This window comes from Equus caballus, chromosome 10, assembly GCF_041296265.1.
Source record: "Equus caballus isolate H_3958 breed thoroughbred chromosome 10, TB-T2T, whole genome shotgun sequence".
NCBI classification, from domain to species: Eukaryota; Metazoa; Chordata; class Mammalia; order Perissodactyla; family Equidae; genus Equus; species Equus caballus.
In genome coordinates, this window is record NC_091693.1 from 67,405,949 (window position 1) to 67,420,871 (window position 14,923).

Here is a 14,923-nt window from a genome sequence, read left to right on the forward strand (position 1 = left end):
TTTTCTCCATTGCTTTCAAAGACTTTTTGTAATCAAGCACCTTTTGTAAGACCTGCAATTTCACCTTGGATCAGAGAGTCACAAATAGGCTAGCCTACAAGGGACTTCGTGTGATGAGAGAGGATTGACACTGGGAGTAAGAAAGCAAGGAGGTGCCTGATGGAGACTATTGTGTTAATGGTCAGTTTAATATTTTCATGACAACAGCTTTTATTTCCTCACGCAAACCTGTAATTGCAAGACTCAGATCCCGAACACTGATAATGAGGACTCCTGTGTGCAAGAATCTAATTGTTTGGTAAATGTTTGCTGCTGTTACAGCAAAGAAAGAAAGATTGTGATAACCTTCAAATACTACAAATTTCCCCCTTAAGTAAAGAGTAACATCAGTTCTCAACATGTTTTCTCAAAGCTAATTCCTTCTGAGTCCACTCCCACCTCCTATTGGTTACTTCTGTCACTGGGTTCAGACAATCCATACGCAACTGCCTAAATAATTCCAAAAGACTCCTTGAATCCATTGACATCTGTCACCTCTACTCATCACACTCTCTTCCTCACATCTATCCTGACCCCACCCCAACAGAGCAGCCAGAATGACCACTTAACCCCCCGAACCCCTTCAGTGGATTCCCATTGCCTCCAGGAAATCAACCAAACTCTTTATTATCCTACAAGGCCCTGCTTAATACCCCCTCCCCTTCAGCCTCATCAATGTATTTCACCTCCCCTCTATTCTCCAGACATCTGGACCTTCAATTCCTTCCCGTCTTAGGGCCTTCTTACTTACTGCTCCCTCTGCCCGGAATGTTCTTCTCTTACCCATCCCTCAGGACTAAGCAGCCCCTGACTCTCAGACACTCCACCTCTCCTCCCACCATGGGACCCCCTCTGCACTGTTACTCTTCCACTGTCAACATTGTATGTATTTTTGAAGATGGCCCATCAATGTCTTGCCTTCCCACTACACTGTAGGGTTACTGAAACAGCCTGGTCTGGTTTACTTAGCATGACACTCTGTAGGCAGATCAGTAAACGTGTTGAGTGAATGAATCTGCCTGCATCTCCCCTACTCAGAATCCTACCATAAATACATTGCCCATGAAAATCAAAGGAAAGAGCCACATTTTACAGATGTAGTCTACGGGGGGCTATCTCATTTTCTCAGCTCTGGAAATCGATACATTGGTGTTTTGCAAGACTGAAACAGATATTTTCAGAATTATCCTCTGAAGTCTTCCCAAAGAGGACCTGCATACTTTCTCAATACCTGTACCTCTGTTGAACTGTCATTCCCATCAGAAGGTCTCACATCAAATCTCACTCTGCAGTTACACAGCTATTTTCTCTCACTCTGTCTTCAGAGGAGACAGAACTGCTGGTTGTTATCTTTTGTGGTAAAAACTCTACTACATATATATATTTACTAAATATATATATTTATTTACTTTTATTTTAAAGGGCAACACATTCAATTCTGCTAATTTTTTTTTTTTTATGCATCCTCCCTATCCTTGGCCGTCTGTCTGTGTGGCCTCCCAGGAACCCTTTCCAGCCATCAATGAAGACTCCAAAACTGAACACACCACCTTGCTCTGTGTGGATGCGGGGACCTCTTCTAAGACTGAAGTCCTTGGCTTCTCTCCAGACCCTTGGATCATCCATCCTGGTGAGAAGGGAGGCATGCCCTGCTCTGCATTCAGCAAGCTCCCAAGTTCTTCCCAAAGATAAAAACTTCACTCCATTATCCTTGATCAGTGACCTCCAAACAGAATCACTGCTGCTGGTGTTTGGTAGTTTGGAAGCTGTCTGGAAGCCTCACAGGTGTGGAAACAGCTTCCTCACTCACTGGTCCACTTCCAATAATCGTCACCATTATAAGGAGTGCCAGGTGCTGTACCACGGATGTTTAGTCTCACTGAATCCTGATAATGACCCAGTGAAGTAGGTATTATTTTCTACAGTTCACAGCTTAGAAACTAAGGCTCAAAAAAGATAATGTGTTTGCCCAAGGTCACACGGCTAAGAAGCCCACATAAGACAAAGCTGGTATTCACATTAATGCCCTTTCCACCAGACTCCCCTTTCCTCATAACACAAAGGCCTGATCCTTTCTTGTTGTCCTTCTTACTGCACAGTATACAAATGACTCTCTCAACCATACACCTTCACCATCTTCTTGGCTCATGCATACAGGGCCTGACTAGACCAATATAGTTGCTCAGATATGAAATAATGCCTTAGTAATTGTGGAATGTGGATCATGCGCCAGGCACAGAGTCAAACAAAAAGTTTCTGCCTAGGAAGCAACAATTGTTCATTTTAATGAATTCCATTCTAAACCCAGAGCATTAATATTCCACAGAAAGATTTCTGCAGTGGCATGAACAAGGATTAGTCCTTGCGCTCTCTCACTGGATTCCAAATGAGCAGAACTAACCAGTTAACGTTTAACGTGAAAATACTGCAGTAGAATTAAAGAGGAAAAAAAAAAAAAAACCTCACAAGACTCACCATAGCAAGAAGAAAGCGTGCGGCCATGAAGCTGTAATAATCGAATGTGAATCCCGCTGCGACACCAAAGAAAATCATGCCAAGGCTTGTGGACCACAGCACAAGGCGTCTGCCGATCCTGAGAAATAAGAATCACGCAGTGGAAGAAGCAAGGTACGCTTGAAATAGTTCAAACATCCACTCCAATTCAGGAAAGATGAGTGTTACCTATATTTTTCATAGCTGTGTATTGCATTTACTTTCAGCAAATCATGAGTTAACACATGAGTTCTTCAAGAGGCCAGTTTTTCCAGAGGGGCCTCTACCTAATGGCTAGTATACATACCTGATGACTCTGGGTGACCCCCGGAGGGCCTCCTAACCTGGGATTGGAGGGAGGAGGGGGATTTGTCCTTTTCCTCCCAAGACTTCCATTCTCTGACCTGTTGGGTCATCTTCCCTGTTGGGCTGGCTCTGCCTACTAAGCTCGTCTGCAAACAGAGGTCTGGCTACATTCTGCGTCTAGAACAAGGTGCTCACGTGCCCTGTATAATTGAGGGGGGCATTTCTTTGTCTAAAAAGCAAACAAATTATATTCCTGACAGATTTTTAAAAATTGAGATATGATTCATATGCAGTAAAATTCACCCTTTTAAAGTATACAATTTTAGTATGTTCAGAGTTGTGCAATCCTCATCACTATCCAATTCCGGGACGTTTTCATCCATCCGAAAAGAAACTCTGGCCCAGGAGCCATCATTCCTTATTCTCTGCTCCCTCCAGCCCCTGACAACCACTGATCTCTGTTTTTGTCTCTACAGAGTTGCCTATTACGGGCATTTCATATAAACGGAGTTGCCCAATATATGACCTGTGTGTCTGGCTTCTTCTACTAAGCACTATGCTTTCAAGGTTCATCCACATTGCAGCCTGTATCAGTACTTCAGTACTTTTTATGACTAAATAACATTCCATTGTATGGATATACCACATTTTGTTTATCTACTCATCGGTTGATGGATATTTGGATTGTTTCCACTTTTTGGCTATTAGGAATACTACCACCAAGAACATTCATGAGCAAGATTTTGGGTGAACTTATGTTTTCAAGTCTCTTGGGTATATACAGAGAAGTGGAGTTGTTGGCTCATATGATAACTCTATGTTGAACTTTTTGAGGAAGTGCCAAACTGTTTTCCAAGGTGGCTGCCCCATTTTTACAATCCCACCAGCAACGTAGGAGGGTACCAATTTCTCCACATCCTCCAAAACACTTGTTATCGTTTGTCTTTTTGATTATAGCCCTCCTAGTGAGTGTGCAGGAGTGTCTCATTGTGGTTTTGATTTACATTTCCCTAATGATTAATGACGTTGAACATTTTTATGTGTGCTTATTGGCCATTTGCATATACCCTTTAGAGAAATATCTATCCAAATCCTTTGCCCATTTTTAAACAGGATTTTTCATTGTCGAGTTATAAGAGTTCTTTATATATTCTGGATACTAGACTCTTATTAGATATATGATTTGTAAATATTTTCTCCCCGCGAGTTGTCCCTGACAGATAGTTTTAAGGCAAAAGAACATGGTCCTGAGATGCCAAGCAACAGGTTTGCCTGGTATAGCGGAGGACAAGCAAGCAAAAAAGAAACTGTCATAGTCACACCTTCAGCCTTCTCTGCTCCCACACAGGATTGTTGGCCCTACACATGAACGTTTCCCATCTCATTTGAGCCCTGAATGCCATTTACAACTATTTTTTATGCATCCTGATCAACCCTCTCTAGCACCCCCAATGTCTTCACTCAGCAGATAAGCAGTCACCTCCTGCAGGGAACAGAGACCATGAAAGAAACAGCCCCACAACTTCCTGCCCTGCCCACTTGTCAACACAACCTGCGTCTGCATTCAGCCTGCTCTTCTTCCCTCCTCTCTAGAAATACCTACCTTTTTCTAAATGGTTTTTGGAGAAAAAAGCTTTGCAAGCTTTGGATTGGATCACACCTCTTCCTACCTCCTCTGAGACCTTATTCTACTAATTACTTCTTTTTCATCTATCTTTCCCACTCCTTTGACTCTTTCCTTTCAGTTTAAGTCTCTTCCAACCAAAGACAAGAACCTTCTCTGGATCCCATCGCTCCTTTAGCCGCCTTGCATCTTGCATTTCCTCCACTGACAGACTCAACAGAAAGGAAGAGCTACTTCCCCAGCTCCTACATTTCCTCAGCCAATGACCGAGACCAGGCTGCACTTGACTTTTCTGAGATCGCTGTAGAGGCCCCGGGGACTTCCAGGTTGCCTCTCTGGGTCCTTTTCTGCCTGTCTTCTCTAGTGTCACTGACCTTGCCTGCTCCTCGGCGCCCTGCTCTCCCTCGGCCTGCAACACAGCACCCTCCAGGTCTGGCTCTCTTCTCCCCGATGGGCCACCTGCCTCAATGCTGGCATCTCCTAAAGTCTTCTTCCACACACTTTCTGCCCTGTGATGTCATCTACTCCCCTGGCTCTGATTCCTCAATATGTGCTATTAACTGCCTGCTTGCCTTAGGGCCTGGCTGCTCTTCTCCACTTGGATGCCCTGCAGAGCTGCCATCTTTTGTTGTTGTTATAGTTGGTATTGATTTTGATTTTCCCTTTTTTTCTTAATTTAGGGAGAGTACATGCTCGTTGGAAAACATGCAAACACGTTTCCCGCTCTTCTAAAGCAGCTTTCTCCCTAGGATTTCCTGAGTTGGTCAATAACATCAGCTGCCTTCCAGGCTCCCAAACCTTAATGCGTTCCTCCCCTGACTCCTCTCCTTCCTACATATTGGTCACCAAATTATGTTGGTTTTAAAATGCCTCCCAAATATGTATCCATCTTTCCCTCTCTGCTTCTCCTGTTTTCATTCAAGCCTTCATCATTTCTTACATCATTCCTCCCAATAGGCCCCCAACCAATCTTCCCAACGTCGCCCCATCACACCCCCTGCCCCTTCCTAGAAATAAAACAATCCTGGTCGTGGTTCTGTCTCTTGTCGTTTCCTTTATCCATCCCACGCTTCTTCCAAACTGACCTCCCAACCATTCCTGGAACGTACCAGGCTCTCTCCTGACACAAAGTTGCTCCTTCCCCTTGGAAAGGCAACCTGATCTAACATCCATTGCCAACCCTCCTCTTTTTTTGCTTGAGGAAGATTAGCCCTGAGCTAATGTGAGTAACATAAATGTGAGTAGTTACTACTTTAAGAGCATTTACCACACTTCATTGAAATTATCTGTTTAGAAGTGTGTCTCCTCTACTGTTAGCTCCATGAGGATGGGATCAGATCTTATTTCTTTTGCTTTTTTATTACAATATATCATACATAAGTAAGAATATATAAAAAATATATATGTAATTTAGAGAATAATAAAGAATCAAACACCTATGCAATCACAACCCAAAGTAAGAAAGAGAGCATTGCCAGCCTCCCAATAGCATCTCTCACTTCCCTTTGTGATTTCAACCCCCTGCCCACTTCTAGGAGGAATCATTATCCTAATTTTGGCGATAATCAATTCCTTGGTTTTCATTCCATTTTACCACTTTTATAAGCAACCCTAAACAACATAGGTTACTTTTGCAAGTTTTTAAACCTTCTAGAGTGGAACAGTACCATATGTACTATTTTATGACTTGCTTCTCACACTCAACATTATTTTTGGAGATTCATCTCTTTTTTTTTTTAATCTTTTTTTTTTTTTCCTTTTTAAAGATGGGCACCTGAGCTAACAGCTATTGCCAATCTTCTTCTCTTTTTTTTCTGCTTTTTTTTTCTGTCTAACCCCCCCGCCCCCAGCACATAGTTGTGTATTTTCAGTTGTAGATCCTTCTAGTTGTGGCACGTGGGACGCCACCTCAATGTGGCCTGATGAGCAGTGCCATGTCCACACCTGGGATCCAAACCAGAGAAACCCTGGGCCACAAGAAGCGGAGCGCACAAACTTAACCACTCAGCCACGGGGCTGGCCCCTCATCTCTGTTGTTTTGTGTAGCTAGGGTTCGTTTATCTCACAGCCACATATCCCACTGCAAGAAGATACTGCAATATATGTGTCTATGGCATGGCTGAAGGATGTTTGAGTTGTTCACAATGCCAGGCTGTTAGGAACAATGCTGTAGGAATATTCTTATGCATGTACCCATGTGGACATGTGCCAGAACATCTCCAGGGCACATGCCCTAGAACACGTGGGTTGTATACATCACCAACTTCTCTGTATAATGCTAAACTGCTCTTCAAAGTTTTCCTGATTTGCATTCCCAATGTGCATTCACACCAGCAGGCTGAGAGATCCTAGTACTCCATACTCTCACCAACTCTTAGTATTATAAGACTTCTTACTTTCGACAACTGGTCACAAATAAATGGTATGATTATACATCATCAACACCCTTTTCATCTTTTCATTAGCCATTTAGATTTTTCTTTTATGAAGTGACTTCAAAACTTTTCTCATTTTTCTATTAGGTTCTGTATCTTTATCCTATTGATATAAAAATCCTTTGACTATTCTAGATCCTAATCCTTTAGTTATATGCAAAGCAAATATTTTCTCCCTCTTTGTCTCTGGCTTGTGTCTTTCTTCTCTTAATGGTGTCTTTGATGGACATAAATTATTTGAATGAAGTCAAATTTATCCATCTTTTCCTTCATAGTGCTTTTTATGTCTTAAAAAAAATGTCCTTCCATTAGGTTCTGAAAATATTCTCCTTATCTCCATAAAGTTATATAGTTTTGCTTTTCATATACACACCTGTAACCCTTCTGGAACTGATTTTTGCACTGTAAGGTGTGAAGAAGGGACTCCAATTGTGTTTTCTTCTATATGGCTAGACAGTTGTCCCAACATCACTTATTGATCTTTTTCCTGCTGATGTGCCATGCCTTCTTGGTCCCCTAGTTACGTCTATGAATGCACTAGTCTGTTTCAGGATCTTCTAAGGGACCATCACAATATATCTGTTATACCTTAATGATTTGATTCCTGAAGTTTGTCATTTTCTCCATAGGGGGTTTACACACTTTTTGTTAGATTTATCCATATGTATTTTATATTTTTAGGCTTTTGCAATAGCATTTAAAAATTTTTACATTTGTTACTGGTATGTAGAAACATAACTCATTTACATATATTGATAATATATCCAGCAAACTCCCTACATGCTCGTTAATTATAATAATTCATCTGCAGGATTTTCTTCATACAGAAATGTACTGGCTGCAAATAATGACTTTTTTTCTTCTTTCTTTCCCCTTATGCCTTTCTTCCTCCCTCTCCTCCTCTTTCTCTTCTTCTCTCTCTCTTTTGCTTTATAGCACTGCCTAAACTCTCTAGTAGATTGCCAACAGAAGGGGTGTTTCACACATCCTTGTCTGTTCTGGATCTCAAAGGAAAAGCTTCTAACATTTTGTAATTAACATATTTATAGTATATCTTTTTGCAGATACTCATTATCAAATTAAGGACATTTTTAATTTTTATCATGAATGGATTTTGAAATGTATCGAATGCTTTTCTTTTATTTATTGAGTCAATAATACAAATTTTGTCCTCTAACTTGTTAATGTAGTAAATTCCACTGGTTGGCTTCTAGTATTAAATACGTTTCAGACCTTATCTCTCTGCTTCCATGAATTTCAATCTCCCTTATTTTCCATCTCTTTGTCTCTCTGAGTTTTATTATTGGTAATTTTTTACTTAGCTATCATCCATTTTACTAATTTTTTCTTTAGCTGTGTATAATAGGTTGTTAAAACTATCCAGGAAGTTTGTTATTCACTTATTTTGGTTTTTGTTTCTAGATGTTCTAGGTAGTTACTCTTCAATTTTATGTCATTTTTAAATACAATTTCCAGATTTTTATCAATATTTTCAAGTTTGTCTTCTATTTATTTAAAAATAGTAAACAGTTATTCTATTACTTATGCCTGATAATTCCAGTATTTGAAGTCTTTATGCAGAAGTCTCCTTCTGCTTCCTATTGCTTCTGCTGATTCACACTCATGTTGCCTTTTAATCATGTGTTTTGGCCTTGACCAACCGACCTATTTTCCTCCAAAAATAATTTACGAGAATCCCCTCAGGCCTAGGATGATGGCAAATGTCAGGTCTTGAATTTGGTTTTACTCTACTTTTAAGTTAATCTGTTAATCTGTTACTGTTTAATGGATGCTGGCAGAAGACCCAAGACTCCTGGGACAGAGATAAAGGAGATCATTACTTACAACACAGCAAGAACAACAGTACTAGCACAACACTAGCAGAGCATCAGCATATTTGTGTCAGCTCCCCTTGCCCCCAAGTCCCACAGGAACAACACAATGGGCTCAGATGACACCAGCACATGTAGTAGGCTGCATTAGGGAAGAAAAACACTGAACTTGAGAAATCTACTGCTCTTATGGCAAGCAGTGAACAAGCCCACTCTTTGTCTGTGGTAGAGAGAAGACATTACCACATCTTTGAAGGTTATCAGCTGCCTAAACAACTCTGAGAAATGGCCCATGTAAAAGGGTGGTCAGGAACTTGCAGTCTTGCACACCCAGGAAGATACACAGAAGAGTCCAAGAGACCCAAGGAGGGAGCCTCTCCACCACCTTCTTAGGTATTTTCTGCCCATCTTACAGTCAGTGAGCTCCAATTGAAAGCAATGATTCATAAGAACCTCTAAGATTTTCTACTTTGTTCCAAAAAAGCCTATTTTGTTCCCCTCCCCACTGACAACCTAATTTCTACACCTCCCAGGAAGACAGCTGTGGAGAAGAAGATTTGTAAACACTAAAACATAACTTCAGCCACCCAATAATAACTAGACTCCACTTCTGCTCCAATTTCATTATTCAAATGCCACCTCCCGGAGGGGATGTGGGTGGTTGGGAGAAAGACCTGGCGCTCCTCCCTTTAAACTTCCACAATCTTTGCCTCCATTGCTTTCACTTCTAGTATGGCCCTGGCCACAACAAAGCCCTATAATTTTCCTTTGGACATGTTTGTCAGCCCCAGTGGACTGGCACACCCCAAGGGCAGGGATTTCTGACCTAAGTTGCTGTCTTTAGGTTCCCAGTACTCAGCACATGCCTGTAAAATTCACAACTACGGGAACCAAATAAGCTCATCGCTGTGCTTTAGCACAGGTACTTAGAGTGTGGTCCATATTTGTACAGAGATGAAGTTTGCTTTAAGAGCTACACATTCATTTTAATGTCCATTTTTTAAAAATTATGACTGATATAACAAACCCACAATTTCATAAATATCACTGCTTAGGACTAGGCTATACCTCTTAAAAAGCAAGTCTATTTAAAGAAAAAAAATATTCAAAATAATAACCAGTATCTATTGAATGATTGTATGTCCAAGGTACTTTTTCTGTATTAATCGTGCAATAACCCTTTGAGGTGAGTGCTATTATTTTCATTAGCAGCTTACAAACGAGATTCTGAAACACAGGTGAGGCAATTTGCCCAGGGTCCACAGGCAATAAATGGTAGAACCAGGACTTGAACCCAGGCAGATTGTCTTCAGAACCCATTCTTTTACCATTATGTTATTTTGTGCCCCTAAATAACAGATAGCAAAGAGGTAAGAATTTAGATAATAGGTATGAAAATGACTAAAGTTTTGAACATAATTCCCTGTCTCCTAAGAAAACCAGACAGAGCAATGAACCCTACACTGATGCAACCATCCTAAATATTTCATTTTACCTGTCAGAAAGGTAGCCAAAAATCACCGCTCCCAGCAGGACTCCAAGCATAAATATGGGCTGGATCAGCCTTGCGAACCATTCTCGGTTACAGACCAGATCCCACTCGGTCACCACGGTGCTGTTCCACTTGCTTTTGTCATACATGTAGCCATCCGAGCAAGGAAAGCTAGTCTTATGGCCAGTATAATCATAGTTCAAACTCGACTTGTTATCCCTCCAGAACCTGTGACACTTTGTGAGCTCCCAGATGTCACCATCCTGTAGCTGCACTACAAGGCGGTCTTCATGTCCTGTGGAAAACAGGGTCCAGATGTCCTCCGACCTCCAACTAGAGATATTGCGGAAAAGAACCTGACTCATGTTGCCTGGGGGCCTGCAGATATGCCGCGGGGACACTGTCAAGAACACAGAAGCCAAGTAGTGGATACCACAAGAGATGTTCTGGAAGGCACATATAAAATAGAGGAATATCTGGTATCTGCAAAGAGAAGAAAAGCAGGTTATTTTATCTAGCCTATGGGCTAAAAAAGAACATGAGCAAATATGAAGGGTCTCTATCACGTTTCACTTAATATATATACAGATGGATCAATACAGAAATAATTATGGATGTCTGTATACATAGGCTAGTATATACACATATATTACATAGCTCTCTCTGTCTGTTGAGAGGGCCTAGAAGCAATGACATCCCAATAGCAACACACACACCCAGTGCCCAGATCTCGGCTTCTAAATACTATTCTCCAAAAAGGAAAACTGGCTGATTCTAAGATTAGGACAGGGAGAATACAAAATAACCCTGGAGCATCTTGTAGTGTCAGAAAGTAAGGAAGAGCTCAAAATACAAAAAGATGGGGGCATGTCAAAGAGACACAGGAGTCAATCTGAAAGAGCTCCCAATGGCCAAAGCTGAAACAATTTTAGCAGTAAAATAAATAGCATAGTATATCCTAAAGTATAAAATAAATATACAAGTCCATACTGTGATTGTTAATTTTATGTGTCAACATGACTGGGCCAAGGGATGTCCAGATAGCTGGTAAAACATTATTTCTGGGTGTGTCTGTGAGGTGTCTCAGAGGAGATTAACATTTCAATCTGTAGACTGAGCAAAGAAGATCCCTTCACCAATGGGGGTGGGCATCATCCAATCCCCTGAGGGCCTGAATAGAACAAAAAGGCTGAGGGCATCTGCTTGGGCTGAGACATCCATCTTCTCCTGCCCTCAGACACTGGTGCCCCTGGTTCTTGGGCTTTCAGACTCAGACTGGGACTTACGAGACCAGCTCAACACAAAGTTGACATAAGGGAAGCCATATTGTAGAAAAGAAACCATATTGTAACTTTGAATGACCTCTGATTAACAAACCCAGACATGCTCTGTAGATTTTATGGCCCCTCCCAGCTGCTATAAGTTGATAATTTGTTCTTTTGAGCTCCTTAGGAATGTGATGACCCCCAGGCACAGAGTCCATGTTGATAGCCATCATCAATGACAAGTGAAAGATCAGGGTATAGGGCATTGCTCTGATCTCTGATGCATAGCCAGTAAAACAAAAGACTATCAGGAACTGAGACCAGACGTCTGCCCCAGCTGGACATCAGATGGAGGTCCCACTGGGATGAGGTCTATTTTTCAGGGACTGTTAAAATTTGGGTTGTCTATACTCCTTATGCTTCTGCTCAGATACTTGATTATAAAATGTGCCTTTAGATGTTGTTCCAAAACTGTTGAGTAAGGTACAAAATTCTAATAATGTAAAATGTCAACCTGAAGCTGGGAACAAGAGAATATTTCCAAATGAGTGCTAAACAGTTTCATTCCTCCAACCCAGATCTATGCCCCCAATTCAGCAGGAAGTAGCTAGATCGGTCGTCGCCCTGAATCCCTCAAGAATAAGGAAAGACCAAGGAATGGGGGGATTGAAACTGGCAAACAGTTAGTGATTGATGATTAAGTAGCTAGGAACTAAAGTGCTTTTTCCTTTTTGCAATTACTGATTATAGCTTTTAGCTGTTCCCCTGCCCACTGTTAACTGAAACACTTAGGCAATATGCTCTCCAACTCCCACTAGGTTCCTGTATGGATAACATCTCCCTGGAGCCTGGATCACCATGGTAATGGGTGTGTGAGCTGTTTTCAGGAATTAGAACCCCTTGTCCATTTCAGGCTAGTTGAGACCACCAACCCATCAACTGGGCCCACACAGATGTCTGATAAGCGACCTTTTGATGTCAAGAGACTAAAAACTCCACCCTCGGATCATGCTAAAGCTGCCATTTTGTGAACATGTGTCCTATGAAGAGGCATGGAGTCTGACCACGCTTGCATAGATCATCAATTACCTTACCTCTCCTCACTTCCTATCACCTATCTCCACATTTCAGACCACCTTGTCCCGCTATCCCATAAATATCCCTCAGTCCTCATTTTCGAGGATGTGGATTTGAGACTCATGTTCTCGCTTCCTCACATGGCTGCCTTGTGATTAAAACCCTCTCTCTGCTGCAATCTCATCGTCTCCATGTTTGGCCTTCCAGGTGGGGGGCAGAAATGAACCTGGTGCGATAACACCATCTCAGACTGGGACTTACACCATCAGCCCTCTGATTCTCAGGCCTTTGGACTCAGAATTACAGCACTGGCTTTCCTGGGTTTCCAGGCACATTGTGAGACTTCTTGCCTCCATAACCCTGTGAAGCAATTCCTATATTAAATCTCTTCTTATCTATATCTGTATCTATCTATCTATATCCTATAGATTGTTTCTCTGAAGAATCCTAAGAAATATGCCACATTGATATAAATAAATGATTGAACAAATAAATAAAAAGGAGAAAAGAGACAAATCTGTCTCATAGTAGAATTCCAACTAATGTCTGTAGAGATTCCCCCTCTCCAGGAGACAGAGCTTAATCTCCGCTCTTTACTCATGTGGGTGGGCTAGAATAGAGGAGGAAGAGGGGAAAAAATACTACGTTTACAGTGGGGAAATCTGTCAAACTCTATCATAACCAAATGTTGACGGTTAACATCCCCAGTGATGTTGTGTGGCTCTCACGAAGCCCCTCATATGATGTGATGAAAAGGCACTTCCCCTCTGTGGCCTTTTTTCCAAAAACCATAACCCCAGTCTAATCTTGAGAAAAACAACAGATAATTCCAGTTTAGAGGGCATTCTACAGATTGCTGGCCAATACACCTAAAGACTGTCAAGGTCATAAAAAACAAGGAAAGACTGAGAAACCACCACAGACCAGAGGAGAGTGGGCTAACATGACAGCTAAATGCAATGAGGTGCCCTGGGTTGGATCCTAGAACAGGAAGAGGACATTCATGGAAAAACTGGTGAAATGGACACAAAGTCTAGAGTTTAGCTAATAGTAATGTACTAATGTCAGCTTCTCAGTTTTGACAAACGTGCCACGGGGGAAGTAACACGTTAACGGTAGGGGAGACTGGGTGAGGAGCATAAAGGAACTCTTTGCTATCTTTTCAACTTTCCTGTAAATCTAAAATTATCCAAAAATTAAATTTATTCAAAATTTAAAAAATAAATGCCACGTCTCCAAATTTACAGACTCAAACCAACAGCGACATATTTTCTGAAATAAAAATTGTCTCACAGGGACGACTGGGCCCATAGGACAGCAGGGTAGAATACATGAAATTTGGACTGCCCCACAGATTTCAAGCCCTGGAATTGAGTCACAACAGAGTCTTTGGGCAGGTGATTTCACTATTTAGATTTCAAACAGAATCAGTTCAGACAATGAAGAACATTACTATAAAACCATTATAACAGGAGGTAGAAAATAGGTCCTGTCAGATCATGCTGAGGCAAAATTGCACTGTCGACACATGGGCTCTTCATCTCCCTGCCTCCTTTCACACCTGCCCACCCACCTGGTCCTGATGCTCCCTCTCAGTGCAACGTGCTTCTGACCATCCTTTAGCTCAGTGGTTCTCAAACTTGTTGGTCTCAGGAGTCTTGACATTCCTAAAAACTGTGAAGATCCTAAGCCCTTTTCTCCATGTGGGTTATATCTATCAATATTTATGTATTAGAAATTAAAACGGAGAAAATTAAAAATATTTATTACTCCACTTAAACACAAAAATAATAAGCCTATTGTATGTTAACATTAAATAACATACAGCTATAGTTTTTAAAACAAAATTAGTGAGAAAAGTAGCACTGTTTTACATTTAAAACTTGGATTAATAAAAGACAGCTCGTTTCTCATATCTGCGTCTGCTTCAACCTGATGTCTTATCACACGTCATTGAGCTTCTGGAAAACTCATTGTACTTTCACAAGAGAGTGAGAGCAAAGAAGGCAATGTCCTAGTATTACTATGAACATAGTTTGGGCCTTGCAGACCCTAGACATCTGCAGATCAGTTTGAGACCTGCTGGTTGAGCTGCCTCCTTCTCTAGTCCCCTCTCTCCACTCCCACCTTGTTCCCTCCACACCAACCACCCACTTTCAGCCACTCTTTCCCCTTCCTGCCTGCTTCTCTCAGTTCCACCCTTTCTATTTGCTTCCCCCTGCTCCATTCACACTCATTTACTCATTTTCTCTCCCTATTTCTTTCTTTCTCTTCTCTGACCACAATATGCAACTGAAGTACTGTTCCGTTATTTATGTTGAGTATTTTTTCCCCTCCCCAAAGCCCCAGTGCATGGTTGT

At 41.4% G+C, this 14,923-nt stretch overlaps 1 protein-coding gene across 1 annotated transcript in view; it reads right to left on the reverse strand.

The window, feature by feature from the left end:
* The window catches only part of SLC22A16 (solute carrier family 22 member 16), a 47,779-nt gene that overhangs the window by 17,379 nt on the left and 15,477 nt on the right, over nucleotides 1–14,923 (reverse strand). The window contains exons 2-3 of the mRNA XM_023650920.2: nucleotides 10,225–10,704; nucleotides 2,515–2,632 (exon numbers count right to left, since the gene is read on the reverse strand). Of these exons, the coding sequence (XP_023506688.1) occupies nucleotides 2,515–2,632; nucleotides 10,225–10,704 (598 nt within the window). The remainder of the gene's footprint in view (nucleotides 1–2,514; nucleotides 2,633–10,224; nucleotides 10,705–14,923) is intronic.